At 36.7% G+C, this 17,126-nt stretch overlaps 1 protein-coding gene and 1 long non-coding RNA gene across 2 annotated transcripts; one reads left to right on the forward strand and one right to left on the reverse strand.

The window, feature by feature from the left end:
* Positions 1-7,374: 7,374 nt before the first annotated feature.
* LOC145548080 (uncharacterized) lies at positions 7,375-8,734 on the forward strand. Its single transcript, XR_014084373.1, has 3 exons — positions 7,375-8,215; positions 8,323-8,416; positions 8,503-8,734. It is a non-coding gene; the product is annotated as an uncharacterized LOC145548080 (long non-coding RNA).
* Positions 8,735-11,844: 3,110 nt separating this feature from the next.
* Positions 11,845-17,112, reverse strand: LOC103479397 (uncharacterized). The gene is made up of 9 exons (XM_081598360.1): positions 17,007-17,112; positions 16,492-16,524; positions 16,240-16,269; positions 15,667-15,699; positions 15,501-15,533; positions 15,348-15,380; positions 15,002-15,142; positions 12,972-13,060; positions 11,845-12,880 (listed from the first exon to the last, which is right to left on the reverse strand). Exons 1-9 carry the CDS (start codon positions 17,110-17,112, stop codon positions 12,806-12,808), a joined length of 573 nt encoding a protein of 190 aa, XP_081454486.1. The 3' UTR covers positions 11,845-12,805.
* Between the last annotated feature and the right edge of the window lie 14 nt (positions 17,113-17,126).

Raw genomic sequence — 17,126 nt, forward strand, 5'->3', positions numbered from 1 at the left:
TTGTAAAATTGACGATTCTTCATCCATTAAAAAAAACTATACTATAGAAGCTTTATTTTATAAAGATTTATTAAACAAAAGAACTGAAAAGTTTATGCTTCTGATAAAACACCAGGATTTCACAGAGCACCAGTGAACGTTAGACCATGAAATTAATTTTTAAATATGGTTTGAATAAATCACCTTTTTAAAATCTTTTTTCAGAAATAATGTGACATGTGTCTCAATATTTACTTAAAAAACAAACACATCCTTAAAAGTGATAACAAACAAACAACTGTGATTTTGTTTGAGTTCTTCTCACTTTTGTACATTTTGATGGCTTTACCCAGAAGATTGCAAATAGACAAATAGAAAGTTCTACGGCAACAGCTGAACCGTATTTTAGGCGATTTATATTCCCAATAATTGAATTTAGTTGTACACCAGAGAGGACTGAATGGAAAAATGGAAGGTTTGAAACTTTGTGCAGCGCGGGTAAGTGCAGCGTTTTCATTTTTAATTTTACTTAGCTTATAAATTCTCAGTTAAATTGCACAAGCTGTGTGGCATATCAGAACTGAAAAAGACTTTAAAGTATTTTTCATGTTATTCTGTTAAGTCACTAAACCGGTCTGTTTATTAAAAAAACAATAAATGGAATAATGTAAAAAATAGTGGAAATGTACAGCTTCAGAAATGTAGACAAGCCAAAAATATAATATTTTATCTATAATGTGAGATTGTTTTGTGTATTGTTATTCAAAACATTTGTCAAATAATATTATGTAGATACATATTTTGTAAAAACATATTTCATGTTTCATGTGTTGTTTGTTTTACTTCCTTCAGTTTGGACATGTTTTGTATTTGTCATTAATGGATTTACATAGATTACAGATAAACATAATTTCACTGGAATGGACCAATTAATAGTACAATTAATACCCCAAGAAAATATATTTTGCGATAGAAGTCTATTTATATTCTTCGTCAAGTATCTAATATTTTCAAACTGCAAACATTACATTTTTATCAAACATGCAATATACTTCATAACAAGTGCTTAGAACATTTAATATAGCTTTTTATTGTATTTTTAAAAGTATTGACAGTTCTTTTGTCTATTAAAAAAAATCTACTCAAAAATATTAAACAAAAATATATATATAAATAAGTGTTGGCATTACAATAAATAAAAATTGTCAAAAAATAATTTAACAGCTTTAAGATATATTTTACACATATAGTTTTCATGGTAAAAGGTCTAGAATTTGTTTGATTGTAGCCCAAATTAGTCTCAGGTTAGCCACATGAAATTTTAAGAATTGTATCATCTGTTGCATTTTAATTAAATTAGACAATACAATCTAAATAAAATAAAATAAACAATAATTTAAAAAAAACAGCTATACTCAGAGGGACCCCTGTTAGATTTCCCGTCGTATTTTGTAAGAATGGTTCTATGTGTCTTGGAGGTACTTTGGTCTTGTGATTTTCTGTCTCACTCACACTCTCCAGCACTAAATCATAAATATATCCTCTTTCATAAACACTCCTTTCGAACAAATTCCCGCTCCCCGGTGGCTCCTTCACACCCCATAATGACTAAAGCAGAGCGGCTGTAAATTATATAAGGTCGACAGGCCTCAGACACACTGGGACATCAGTCACTGACATGGCTGCACAGAGCTCAGACGGCTTTGGGCTCCAACCGCCAAACAGAGATGAAAAACACTGCTCACCCAGTGGGTAGAGTCCCCAGAAGGTTAAACAAATCGCAAGCGCATTTTTATCATTCCCCGCTGTTTTTTCTCTCGCTTTCCCTCCGAGTTTCAGGAATCAGGTGTGCAGCTGTCGGTGTCATTTATCATACAGCCCTAAAACGAGCATAAATGTGTGTTTAAATGTTTGTGTGTTTCTTATGTTTTTTTGTTTGTGTGGTTAGTTTTTAGTTGTTGGTTATTTTTTTTGCATTTCAGCTTCATTGGCTGCATTTGTTTAAGTTTGCTGGTTGACCAAAATTAGATCAAACTAAACTTTGCTATATTTTTATAACTCTGAGGAAGGTTTTAATTTTTTTTCTTTTACAACTGCTCTGAACTTGTAAGAGTAAGAAAAAAAGAAAAAAAAAAAAGCCAAAGGGGTTGCTTTGGAACAAAGTGTCAGTCAAGCAGCTACACACTGGAGACAACTTAACCTCTGACCCCAACACTCTTTGAAATGAGTAGACTACTTGACCGGAGCTGACAACAATCCAAGCGTCTCTGCAGCTTCCAACCCCCAAATTAAAAGTGAAAGGAAGAAGGACAAAGACGATAGGCTAAAAAAAGAAAATATTAAGATTTCGGTTAAAAATATTAAAGCAAAGATATGTACAGTCAGGATATTTGATGAGAGAAAATTGACTAGTTTTAGTGTTTGTTTTACTCAACAAGATATTTTTTTCTGTGTGCACTTCAGCCATATTGTGCATGCAACAGGGCAGGAAAAAGGGGAGCTTTATCTGAGAAATGCCACCTTATCAAGCCACTTAAAGAGTGGGTGGCTCACAGCATGCCTTTCCTAAAGTGGTGTGTGCCTCCCTCCTGTGCACCCGTGCCATTTGCTGCCCATTTTCAGTTGTCCATGTTCGTTTCCCTGCGCATTTTTCAGTTTTATTTGGCTTCTAGTTAATTATTTCTTTTTTACATTTAAATATGAAGAGCACGAACCGGACCCACTTTCTTGCTCTCTTTAGCCGATGCAAGCAAATTCTGGAGGACACGAGCCTCGCCGTCCACGACGCGGAAGCGAACAGAACTTTTTCCAACTCCACCGTGAGTCCACTTTCTCACACTCATCCGGCGTTCTCCACTTCCAGGGAGACTTACGACAATGCTTACTTCTACATACTTTTTGTGATGCTCTTTTACTCCTTCCTCGCCATGACACTTTTTAAGTGCTTCATAAGCAGCGATGAAGAGAAAAAGGATCCTTATGAGGAGTTCATAGGAACTAGGCGCTCGTCAACACAAACATTCAACGCAGGCCACATGGCTGAGAAGTTTTACTTTGAAGAGGAGAGCAGCCTGTGAGCCACAGGCTTTCTGGGGGAAAGCGGAGGAGGGGTACGGGTGCATATGGGGAATGTTTTGACAGTCACCAAGCCAGAAAAACGTCAGGCGAGACCTGCTAGTGATTTTGCGAGACTCTCAGTAACTTCATTTTCCCCTTTCCTCCCGCTACCCCTCCTTTCGCCAACTGACAATCAGAAAACTCACGCAAGTACGGCCAGTCGGCAGACATGAGGGGAGACTTGCGCGCCTCTGATCATCCGAGAGAAGGATGGAAACATGCAAAAAGTGTGGGTCAATGGCGGGCCGGAATCTCCTCCTGTGAGGCCCAATCAGGATCAATAACACCGGGGCCCACAACGTGCACACACCGCAGGGAAAAGGAATGATGAAATCTCTCCCCGAATGCGTATGTGTGTGTGTGTTTTAAAGTATTAGAAAATATAAAAAAGTGTAAATATTAACCTGCTTTATAACTTTTTTCTGAATACCTACAGTACATTCCTAAAGTGTTGAACCCTCTTTAGCTTTAACATTTTATTGCATAACACCCTAAAGTTTCTATTTACTTTATTGGCAATTTGCATAATAGACCAAACAAATCAGCACATAACAGTAAGGAGGAAGGAAAATGATGCATAGCTCTTTATTTTATTTTACATAAAGATCTTAAAACTGTGGCGGACATAAATGTTCAGCCATCGATTCAATACGATACTTTGCAGAATTATCATTCCCTGCAGTTACAACTGCAAGTTTACAAGTTTATTGTGCGCAGAAAGTTAAATGTTATTCTCTGGCAGTACGTACAGACCTGTCCTGCTGAAACCTAAACTTCTGTAATAATCTCAAGCCTTTTGTAGCCTCTTCTAAGATTGCCCTGCATTTACCACCGTCAACCCATTCATTCTGACTAGTTTCCCCTTATGTGCTGGTCTGTTCGGGGTAATGTACACACTTAACGTTTCCACCACATATGACATTTTGTATGTGAGCCAAAAGTTACGTTTTTGTCTCACCTGACTGGAGGATCTTTTTCCATATGTTTGCAGTGTCCTCTGCATCTTTTTAGTTCTTCCTACTGTCAGTAAGAGGTCAAACTTGTGGAGTGTAAGACTCATTTTTGTCGTGTCAACAAATTTTTCCACCTGAACTGTGGGCCTCTGCTGTTTTTGACAAAAGATCCACCTGCCCATTCTTTATATTTGATTGTCTTGGGAGGTTTGCAGTTGTGCCATACACTTTCCATTTTCAGATAATGGATTAAATTGTGCTCTTTGAAATAAAATAGTCAATTTTCTGAATTTCTATTTAGCTTAAATTACACACAGGTGGAATCTCTTTCCTAAGACGCTGACCTCTGAAGCCAAATATCTAATTGTATATAGGGGTATTAGAATAAAAGGGATTTGATATATGTGCATGCTGCACTTTTCAGATATGAAAAAAAACCAAAACAAAACTTAGAGTTTTTTTTCTTACACTTCATAATTATGCAGTGCTTTTTGTATGTCCATCGGATAAACTACATTGACATTATACTCATTGTTTGTGAGTATATTATCACTAAATGAGAAGGAGCTGCAGGGTTCTGTACGCTTTTGCAATGCACTGTAAGATAAAAAATACATTATTCAATCAAGAAAAAATTAAATAGTCCAAATTACGCTTTTGAAAAATATTTCATATCATCCTGGCAATAAACATTGATCTTATAGTATTTTGTGCTATTTTTAACCAAAGTGCAGTTGATTATTCCAAAACATGATGACATCTCAGGCCTACATTGGCTCTGCGGTAGTCACAATTGAGGGACATTCCTTTGTCATTATATTGTAATTGATCTGCAGTTTATACACAGTTACAGATCATTTCAACCTCAAAGTGACCCCATCAGAGCCAACTTTACAAAGCTTTGGGTGAAATGCGAACCCAGGACTCCCTCTGCAGAATTAACTTCAGTTGAGAGGGTGGGTTGTTGTGGGGAGGATTTCTTGAGAGAACACACGCTTCTTATTTGTGGCACAAATTGCAAAAGTTACCAAAAGAAGAGAAAAGGAGGATGCTTCAGATTGGCAGTCAGCTGGACACACAGGTATCGCTCTAGATCTCTCAGATGCACAAAACTTTGGTGCGATTTGTACAATTAAATCTCCTGCGGGGGTCAAAGGTGGACCTGGGCGGACAATGCCGCTCTAATTTGAACTATCCGCTCCTGCCGGTCCCTAAGGCTGAGTGGGCCTGTTTTCACTTCACTCTTCATAATTAAATTTTTGCCTCCTCCTCCTGTGAGGAGCAGGGGGTCAGCATGTGTTTGTACAGGCTCACGCCCCTGGAAAACCAGCTCTCTTTTTGGACAAATATTTCCTAATACTTCAAATTTAGCGCAGCAAGGCAAACGTGGAAACTGTAATAGATGTTGGATTCTTTTCAATGTTTTTAATTGTTCGCTTAGAATAAATGAAACATTAAGCATCAGTGCTTTATTAAATATAGATTATCTTTGTAAGTGAACATATCACTAAGCTATTTGTTATTTTGGATGTCTCAATAAAAATGCGTTTTAAATCACAAATTAACTTAAGTTTGTTTATTCTTCCTTTGCTAGAATCATGCCGTCTAAACCAAAGATATGCTGCCATCTGCTGGTCAAAATATAACACTGCTGACGTTTGGCTGGGCGGGTTTTAGAGGCTGTTAATGCAATACTATTGGCCACTAACTTTCTTGTCCTAAAGCTAACGCCACCAACAAGAAGTCATCCTACAGCAGGAAATACTGTTCACCCAGTAAACGTCAACATCACTACAGTCAAGAGCTCATGATGTACTTGGTGTCCTAATTCTAGTCATTAAATTGAAAATCAGATTTACGTTGCATGAAGATAGATCCGAATCAGTAACATAATTCACACATTCTCAAAAGCATGGATGAAGATGCACAGATGTATTTATAATAGGAGAGAAATTAAGTAAAAAAAAAAACTAAGCTAAGTTGTATAATAATCTTCTTTTTGTTAATAGTAACTTTTTTTATTTGTAAAATTTTTATTCTCGGTCATACACACTGCCTCATATATCTACAACATGATGATATATTAGATGCACCATGAGAAAACTAGAAAAAAGTCGCCTGCACAGAAAAAGATAAAAACACCAATTTCTGACAAAGTTGAAATTTTCATTCTTTTTGCAAAATATACTTGCTGTCATGAAGAGACCACCCAGTGCCTTCAATTGTTTTAGAGACTTTACAAAAAGGTACACCTTCTTTGGGTTCATCTTTTTTTACAGAGTAAATCTTAGTTATTTCGGGGCTCAGAGAAATTCACAGCTGATTAACATACTGGGCATTTTGCTATTTATTTTTAGTTTTTGCCAATAAGATGAGAATTTGAAAGAAACACATGGCTACTTAACATATCCGCCACATAACCCTGCTCCATGTCAGTAACAAGCTAAAAACCTTTGGCCAGCAGAGATAACTTTGGTTCTCAGGGTAAATGCCAAGACAGCAGCAGGACATGAGAATTATTATATATTTTGAAATCAACAGGCATATTTTCATGCTTGACATGACATCCAAAAGAAAGATACAAGTGAAAACACATCAGCACTGCTTATATGATCGGAGGCATTCATGTCCGTTATGATATAGCCTCCAGAATAAAAATCTGGGCTTGGACAGCCGAGGCTAAATGATGGTAATCCGGCAGGTGAGCAGTGGTGTGATAAAAACAACACATTCTCACTCCCAACTCGTCACATATTGACGTTTTTTCAGGTACCCTCGGCGTCACATATTGACGCCAAGGGTACCCCCCAGAGACTTGAAGGGTTCTCTCATTGAATGTTGTACCGTTCCCTAAGCGTCCGATATTTTTATTTTTAATTTTATTTCCTAAGCGTCCGATATTTACGACTTAGGAACGAACAAGATGACGTATCTATTTTTAAAAAAAAACCTTTATTTACAATGTATGTGCTAGTTTGAACAGGATATTAATGATATTTACTACATAAACGTTCATAAAACTTTAATTTGGTATTTAAAAATAACTCAGTAAAATATAAAACCGGAGGGTTTTTGTTGTGGTTGTTGTTAGGTTGATTTAAAAGCCTTTTTTTTTTTAGCTCGATTTAAAATCCTTTATTTTAAATTTACCAACTTAATTTAAGAAAAAATAAGAATTATTTTCTTTTGTGATTGCATGCAAACAGTTCTGTGAACGTTTTAATATTTTTTATTGAAATAATAAAAATAAGTACGTATCCCGCAAAAACCCATGAAGAAGACGCTGACGTCATCGCATGCGACGCTTGCACCCCTGTGAGTACAAACCTGAATCTGTCCAAAATGTTTCTGTACTATAACACAAAAAAATAACTAGAGTGTTGCGTTATAAAGTTGATGATTGCAGTTTTAGGACTTAATGGCAGTCGGACTGTGCCGCGAATGGTTGAAGACATTTAGACACGTTTGTAACATTTATAAAAGAAATTTACCGGAAGAACTGGGCGGGAAGCTAGCTACATTAGCCTCTTGGAGTCCATACGCTTCAACTGAACCTGCACTTAATACATTTAATTAGCCATGCTAGAGTTACAGAATTCTTTATAGACATGCTTGTTGTAAAATTTGAGGATATAAAAGCCAGTGACCCTAGGCTGTAATGAACCTTAAAAGTTTGTCTATGAGCCCCTGTCTGTTTGCAGCTAGGCCGTTTACTTCCAATTAAAACGAACTTGGATCATTACAGGGAAAGATCGCTCCACCTGTCTATTTTGTTTATTGCTGTTGCAACTTATAAAGAGAAATCAAGAACTTCCGAAATCTGAACATTTCGGAAGTCCTGGTAACATCAAAATTGATTGAATGAGATGTTTTTAGCAAAGGACACACCTAGAACTTGAAGAACACCTATCCTTGATGCCTTGGATTTGGTCACCTATGTCCTTGTGTAATTTTTCTTTTTTAAATTTGTCTCTCATCTTAAATCAGACAGGAAAGATCTCGGCTGACAGCTTCCTGAAAAGTTTTTTCGAGTGGGAAGCTGTAAGACATGAGTTAGATAAAATGTTAAGGAAGGATCCCTTCAAATGTCAAGCTTGTACCCCAGATATGCTTGCACTTTCAGTGGATGGAAACCGCAAGCATTACCGTTTCAAGAATGCAGCAGGGTATTGTATAATGTGTGCAATATAACAATTCTTTGTATAGGTTAGTGATGTTCACTACCTGTGGACCATAACACCTATATAGTATTTTTATTCCTTTTTTTTTCCAGATCGGAGGAACAGGCTATATTTAAGGACCTTTTCATAGCCAAGGATGAAGATGTAGTAACATTTGTGGACTATATACACAAATCAACCAAACATGTAAGACTGCAGATTATAACTTTATAATGACAGTAACCTTATACCCTGTAATGACAGCATGTCTGATTTAATTTTATGCATTCTAGATTTCTGGAAGAGGTGTTTGTGGGGGGCAATGGTCAGCAGCCAGGGAGATGTCTCACAGATCCAGCAGCAAGCTGGACGAGGAGGGATTGGAGCTAGCAGTGTGTAGACATGGGGTCCTACTTTGTGCCCTGAACATGTATAGGGGTGAGATATTTGCATACCCCTTGTACCTGCAGCAAAGGTTGGCCAACAGACAGATCACATTTTTTTGCATGGATGTAACATGTAAGTACTGGCCATATCTTCAAGAAGTATCTAAAAGCTGTCCTGAGCTCCAACACCTGCTTCAAATGAAGCCATTTCTCTCAGTGTTCCATGCCAAAGCCCATGACTTCAAATGTGAGGTAAGGAACACTGAATAGCCATTGAATAACCTTGCATAAATGCATGAACATCTTTGACTGTTGAAATTGTTTGTGTTTGCATGCTTTTATTTAGGTTGAATGGAGTGGAGCATATCAAGAGGGTGCTGGTTTGACTCTAGGGGAAGAAGTTGAACAGTGCAATGCATTTCTTTCAAGGATCGCTGTTACGACAAAACATATGTCAAAAGCTGGTGAGAAGACCAAAGATTGGTTTCCTGAAATTATAAGTAACTATGATAACGGAAAACTATTGTGGGCTTCTTTCTGTTTACAGGACGGACAGACATGCTGACCCTTATGGCCATGCGCTGGTACCAGCAAAAACATGACAACTTGGCCACCTCACTAACTCATCGATACCAGAAGGTAGTGAAACTGTTGATTTTTGTTCATTCCTATAATTGCTGTGCTCTGATTTTTTTTTTTTTACTTGAAATTGTCAATGCAGGCCACAAAAGCTCTTCAAAAACAGCATCACAACCTGGTGTCCTTAAAAACTGAGCTTTCAGTGACTGACATGCAACTTGATGACTGGGTCAATGATATTAAGAAGTGGGCAGAAGGTGAGCTTTTACACTTTAAAAATTAGAGTACATTCCAAAAGTACTTATATGTAACTGCATCTCCGTTATTTATCATCATCAGCAACATCTACAACAACTGATCCAGACTCGTTGGCAGGCAGAATCGAGGTTCTGGCTGCAAGCATCAAAAGGCGATTCTCAACGTCTTTACAAAGACACAGACGGAAACGAAGCTCGTGCCAAGGCTCGTCGCAAAATACAACATGAGAAAAACATTTTAGCATTGGCTTTGGAAGAATACAACAAGACTGTTGCAGGCAGCATTTTAGTGCTTAACTCCTTAAGTAGGTAGTTGGTCCCCTCGGTGTAAGAAAATCAATGGATGTAAAAGCAATAGTCACAGGACTGAGGAAAACAAAACTTAAGCTTTCTCTTCTTACTGTCAGTGTCACATAGGCCACCCTGACTTGATGAGATGGCATTAGCAGCAGGTGATTGAGATGACTCCTGATCTGGCTGGTCTATGGGAGAGGCAGCTGGAGAGGGGCTTCGGGCCCTTTTCGTCTGGAAAGCTGATGAGGATGGAACAAGAGGAGGAGGAACAGGAACCAGATCAAGCACAATCACAGTCTCTTCTTGGCTTTGTGGTGAGATCTTTAGCTGCTCCTCAGCTGTGGTCTCCTTTGGTTCATTAATGAAGTCCTCAGCGTTTTTACCAGTCAATTGCTCTTTGTGTGTAAAAGCATCTTCTGTAGAGGTTTGGGGCTGCATTGGTACAGGTGTGCCTTGGAAAGACATAATTTTAAAGAAAAAATACATAAGTATTGCTCGCTCTCTGTGGACTTGATATAAGGCTCTACACACACTCTCACACAAACATACATGCATTACCAACAGAGAGGAGAAACTCATAAGCCCTCTGCATCTTATCCAAAACATTTTTCGTGGTATCCGTGGTCTCCAAATGTGTAGTTATGTCTGCAACCCACTTGCTTGAAGATGATTGTTGCTTCGCGAAAAATCAAATGGGCTTGAAGCCTAAAGCATGGAGTTTGCGGACCTGCAATTGATAAGAACATGTAACAAATTACTTAAACACACCATCCTATTAGAGCAGTTGTTTTTCATCTTTAGCAACATATTGATAAAATAATTTATATTTTCAAAGTCATGTGTGCTTTGTGGTGTTAACATCTCAACTATTTCATATGGAAAAGTCAGAGAAGAATGTTTAAGTTAACAAGAGGAGTACGGGCTACATTTTGCTCATTAACAGAACTTTTTCAGTCTAAAAATGTATACTTACTGCGATTTGTGCAGAATATATTACTCTGGAAACGTTTCTGTTATTTAAAACAGCTTCCCTCCACTGATCGTCAAAAATCTGCAGCTTTTCTTTTAGATTTTTTTTGGTGGAAAGACTCTGGTGGCAGACAAAACAAGTTTTTCTGTTTGCCTGGTCAGGCGTTTCACACTTTGGGCATGGCCTGAATTTGGGCCGTGTCATACTTAAAAAACAATGGCAAAGTGCAAAAAAAACAACAACAAAACAACAAAGACTTCAGATGGAGAAACAAACAGACGGACAGACAGACAGTACTGTTGACAAGTTAAGAATAGACAAATTAAGGACACAAAGACGATGAACAGATAAAACAGATGTGGCTCTTAAAAGTGCCTTTTGTGGGTGCTATATAAAAGAGCAGAAATATACGTGAGGTGATGAGATCAAAGAACCTGTTGACATAAAAAAAAGAAATGTTCAGATTTTGAAAGTTCTTGATTTCTCTTTATAAGTTGCAACAGCAATAAACACAATAGACAGGTGGAGCGATCTTTCCCTGTAATGATCCAAGTTCGTTTTAATTGGAAGTAAACGGCCTAGCTGCAAACAGACAGGGGCTCATAGACAAACTTTTAAGGATTATTACAGCCTAGGGTCACTGGCGTTTATATCGATCCTCAAATTTTACAACAAGCATGTCTATAAAGAATTCTGTGACTCTAGCATGGCTAATTAAATGTATTAAGTGCAGGTTCAGTTGAAGCTTATGGACTCCAAGAGGCTAATGTAGCTAGCTTCCCGCCCAGTTCTTCCGGTAAATTTCTTTTATAAATGTTGCCGCGAATGTCTTCAACCATTCACGGCACAGCCCGACTGCCATTAAGTCCTAAAACTGCAATCATCAACTTTATAACGCAACACTCTAGTTATTTTGCAGTTCTCCGTTTTTATATTTTACCGAGTTATTTTTAAATACCAAATTAAAGTTTTATGAACGTTTATGTAGTAAATATCATTAATATCCTGTTCAAACTAGCACATACATTGTAAATAAAGGTTTTTAAAAAAATAGATACGTCATCTTATTCGTTCCTAAGTCGTAAATATCGGACGCTTAGGGAACGGTACAACATTCAATGAGAGAACCCTTCAAGTCACAACCTCGGCGTCAGGTTCACATATTGACGTTCAGGTTCACTACCAGAAAGTAGTGAACCTGAACGTCAATATGTGATGAGTTGGGAGTGAGAATGTGTTGGATAAACCGCATCAAGTAAATGTATTACCTAAAATTAATTCAATTATGTTTCCTACAAGATGAGTCAGACAAATGCTCTCTTTTGTCTGCGCACATTCCCGGGCAAACCTGTTGCCAATCAATCCTGAGGTTATTTTTTATTGCACAGTAATGTGAATGAACAGCCTTTCTTTGCACCACAAAGTTGCTCATCAGGTTTGGGGACATTTCTTTTTTAAACTATGAGGATTGTTATCTGTTTCCCCATTCTTTAATTGTTTTTTTTTTTTCAAATGACTAGAAATCTCAGAATCTACACTTTTGGAATCTGTAAATAAGTCACAATGCACCTGGTTTTGTCTTAGTCCCTCAACCTCTGAACTGCACTGTGTTCTAGGCAAGTACAATCTGTGTAGCTATAGTTTCTTAGTGCTTCAGTTGATTGTTGTGGGGATCCGCCTACACATGTTAAAGCTTTATGCCTTTGTGTTTGACAACGTCAGCCGTCTGTGGATGTACGTGTGTGTACAGGCATCTGACGCAGGAGGAAGTCCGACAAACTTCTACAAAGTTTCTCTCCTAATTTTTTTGCACTATATGCAAATATCTCGTCTCAACTGTGAATCAGTGCCATTTTCCTTCAACAGTTTATTGTAGAATTTGTTTAATTGTTTATCTGGATTTACAGAGCAATAATAATAATATTCTTTACCAGTTTTAGTAGAGAAGAAAAAAAAGAGCTTAGAACCTGCCGAAAAAAATTACAATAAGGATTGGTACCAATAATAGACAGAAATTTTAACTCCAGAACTTTGGCTGCACAACCCACTATGTCGACTTCAGTGACTGCGTCACTTTTTTTTTTCCATATGCAGCTCTATTCCTGGGGGTTTAGTTGAATGAGATGTGCTTGATTGTCAGAGAGCAATTTTCACAGGCCGGCTCACGAAGGATTTGGGATAAATACTGCGGGAAAGGAGAAACCTGTCAATTATGAGCAAATAACTTTATGAACCTGACTATGTGCGATTCAAATTAAAAGGGAATATATACTTACGCTAAACAAAGCCTGAGAAATCCCATCATTGTTATTGTTACCGCGGGTTAACAGAGAGACTTTTAGGTGAAGTGTCAGAGATTGGAAATCTGAAACAAAGAAATAGCATCAGCTAAACTCTGCACTTTGACTTTTCTTCTCCAAACTCACTGCTCTTCTGCACTTCATTTTTACTAGCAGTCAGACAAAACAATATCAGCTCTAAGAAATAAAATCAGCTTTACATAAAAATATTAATCCTTTGACACCCGAAACAATTTGATTGTTGATAATTAAATCATCATCTCTAGCATAGGGCTGCAACTAACAATTGTTTTTAGTAATCAATTATTTTTTTTTTTACTATTAATAGGCTAAAAATGACACATTCTTCAGATTTTTTATTTAACCAAGAGAAGCTGAAAATAGGCCTCGAGTCTTTTTTTAAACTATGAGGATTGTTATCTGTTTCCCCATTCTTTAATTGTTTGGTAGAATAATTGGTAGAACATATCATTAAGGTTAAGATTCTTAATTTCTTAAATGCAAAAGGCATAATTATTTGTACAATTTTAGCTTAATTACTGCTCTGAGCATGTTGTTCTTTCAGCAAATGACGCTTTTTTGAATCTGTATGCTCCAGTTAATGATTAATCCATTCCTAAATTAGTTGACGGTTATCTCAGTAATCGATTCATCATGATTAATCGTGTCGGCTCTTCTCCGGTGAAATCAATTCCAACGTAGGTTTGGTCATGAAGTAACATTTTAGCTGTTTCCTCAGCCTTTGAGTTTAGTCTCTGACTGTCAGGATAACCAATGAAAGCATTGGTCAACCTGTAAATGTGGAAGTTGATGCGTTATAGTCAGCAGAAGTCGCAGAGGCTTGTGATTCAGTGGTCTCAGTTTGCGGTGGACAAGGAGTGCTGCTATTGGCTGAATTGAAGACTGTAGAGAAAATTGTCAGATTATAACTGTGTGACTTTTATGTTAATGCACTCAAAGTATAATTTTGTAATTGACAGAAAAAGTGTTTGCCATTTCATAAAGACACTTCTGGTTCTGGTCTGCCCTGCATCCCCAGAACCAGAACCAGACGAGGAGAAGCAGCATTCAGTTTCTATGCACCACAGATTTGGAACAAACTTCCAGAAAACTGTAAAACAGCTGAAACACTGGGTGCCTTTAAATCTCAACTTAAAACTCACCTGTTTAGAGTTGCTTATGGCTAAATTAGGGTTAGAGTGCCGGTTTTGATGTCTTCCATCTTTTTATGTCTTTAATGTTTTTAATTTCTTCTTCTTTCTTTTCGATGTTTTAATGATATAATGTTTTTTGTTTTTTTGTTTTTATTTTTATTTTTATTTTTATTTTTTCTTATTTTTTTAAATCTCTCTCTTTCTCACTGATTATTTCTGTTTTTATTTTAATTATGTAAAGCACTTTGAAATGCCTTGCTGCTGAAATGTGCTATACAAATAAAATTTGATTGATTGATTGATTGATTTCACCATATTACATAGTATCTAGAAGAGGTGGATTTTCACTGCACATTTAGTTCAAATGATCAAGTCATGGCACTTTTTAGTGTTATGCCGGACAATTATATGAATTTTCTTAACCTTAAAGGTTAATTGGTGTTGAGCAGCTTTTAAGTTTACCTGGAAATCTTCTCTTGGGATAAAATATCTACTGCTGTCAAGAAAAGTAAGATGAGAGACTACAGTATTTTAAATGTTATAGGCAACTGCAATGCAAAATCAGTTTTAATGTAGTGTGTGTAGAGCCCATGATTTGCTTAATAAAGTTGCACAAAAGCAACAATCTGAGTTTTTAAGTTCTTTTTAAGGGTGCAACACGTGCTATTTTAATCAACTGTGATTACTGTCTATCACGCTTATCATATGTTTGTTTATATGTTTACAAGGACTAATTTCCTCCTTCTTGAACCACGTGTTTAATTAATTTAATCAGTCTCCACTAATGAGTTTAGGCTGCATTGTAAGGAATTATGTATTTTCTCTTACTTTATTGTGTTTACTCTTACTTACAGTTCTTGCAGGTCGACGCAAAGTCGGAGCAGCAGTCCCTTAATTTCACACAGGCCTGATCACAGTAACATGAGCCCCTACGACAGTCATTATTCTGATCCGCACAGCACAGTACTGGTGGATTTGAGCAGCCTGGACCAACTAGAGAAAGCACAGCTTTTTCAGATGAAACTCGACATGATCCCCTTGTACTTTTTTACCTTTAAAATACTCAATTTGAAGTGAAAATAATGAAATAATTTGACAGGCAGACCCTGAAACAAGGGTCACAAACATAATGGGAGCAATGAAAGCGAAAGCACAGCAGTAAATTAAAGGAGTGAACACTGTGATTGTGTTTGCTTACCTGTTGCATTGACATTTGCAACTGTTGTTTCAGCTGGAAAATTGCAAAGCACAAGTCAAATGAATTTTAAAAGAAAGAAAACTAAGACAAGTTAGCTAGTTAGTTGGAATCCACTGAAATTTGATTAGTTGTCAGAATGAAAACATTGATTACCTGTTGTGTTGGCAATTCTAACAGTTGTTTCAGCTGAAAATTGCAAAGCAAGTCAAATGAGTTTAAAAAGAAAAAAACTCTTAAGATCAAATAACTCAATTATCTAGCTGGTTGGAATCCACTTAAAACTGATGCACTGTAGGAATAAAAGCAGTGGTTGTTTTACCTGTTGCGTTGACATTTGTAGCAGTTGTTTCAGCTGGTGAATTGCAAAGTATACGTTAGTCAAATTAAATTTAAAGAAAATAAAACTTGGAAGAAACATCTAATCTAGAAATAATGACAAAGCACAGTGATTGTTACGTGATCCAAAACACCAGTTGGATATGTGCCATTTCTAAGCCTATTAGTTTTGCCCGTTACTTAATTGGGCTTGCTTATTTTTGTATTTGGTGGTGTTCATAAGAATATTGCATTAATTTTATGTACAATGTTTTTTTTTTTAATCAATAACCTGTCATAAAGCAATTAATTTCTGTGTGTTATTTAAAATGTTTGCCATAAAAATGTAAAGAAATCAAAGTCTCCTTTAAGTTCCACGTAAAACTTCTCAAAGAGGTAATTTAGTCCTCAGGTTAAACATAAAGATGTGGAGCTAGATTGATCTGGAAATTCAGTGAGACCAGTTGAGCTATAAAAAATAATTTAAAGCAGGTACTAAGCACCAGTTGAAACGTTTTAAATGTCTAAGCCTACATTTCAGTGGTAAAGGAATACTAAATGTGGTTGTAACAATTACCTGTTGCGTTGGCATTTCCTACCGTTTCAGCTGAGAAGTGACAAAGCACAAGGTAGTCAAATTAAACTGTAATAGAATAAATTACTAAGCAGTCCTGATGTGATGCTTAGAACTGCAAAATAGATTTAAAACACCCCACCCCCAAATGTAGATACAGAATTGTACCAGTAAAATTTTAATAGACTGAAGTTTCTGGACAAATTTCACAAGGCCAACAAAGAGTGGTGGAAAAATGTCAATTACACTAATTACCTGAAGGACTGGTACTTCTGTATGTTGTTTGAGCTAGAAAAAACAAAAGCAAAATGTTAAAAATTTCAGAAACTAATTTCAACTAAAGTTACCAAACCCTTTGCAGTCAGAGGTTGTTTATTGAAGCAATAAGAGCATCAGCAAAGTAGCTGGTGAGATTATCCTCATGTGGTACATCTATGGAGCTGTTGTGTATTTTGCAAGGCAAGCTTTCAAAGTTAGCTTAAGCTCAGGTAATATTGTTTTGTGCTCATTGCCATTTAGATGTTCTAGTATTGCTACACACCTAAATGAGTAATTTCCCATTTTATGGTCAAAAAAAAAAAAAAAAAAAAGCCAGTGTTGTGCTGGCCTTTGCTATACCTTCATCTAAAAAGACAAAATGTTACGATTAAAGTCATGACAAGTCACTCCTGCACCAATTGTTTAAAACATTTGACAAGTTCCATTCTGAATTAAGAGTAAGAAACCTTGATTCAGGAGTTTTCAGAAGCTAGTAGAATGTTTTAACTCACCATTATAGAAATAAAGCTCACCAGAGACAAGAAAAAAGTAAAGCAGGAGCAAAGCCATTTCTCTGACAGAGTCTGAAGGTTTACGAGTCACCTTAAAACAGCACATTTAAAATACTTTCA

The sequence above is a fragment of the Poecilia reticulata genome, chromosome 17 (genome assembly GCF_904066995.2).
Source record: "Poecilia reticulata chromosome 17, P_reticulata-male-v2, whole genome shotgun sequence".
Classification (NCBI taxonomy): domain Eukaryota; kingdom Metazoa; phylum Chordata; class Actinopteri; order Cyprinodontiformes; family Poeciliidae; genus Poecilia; species Poecilia reticulata.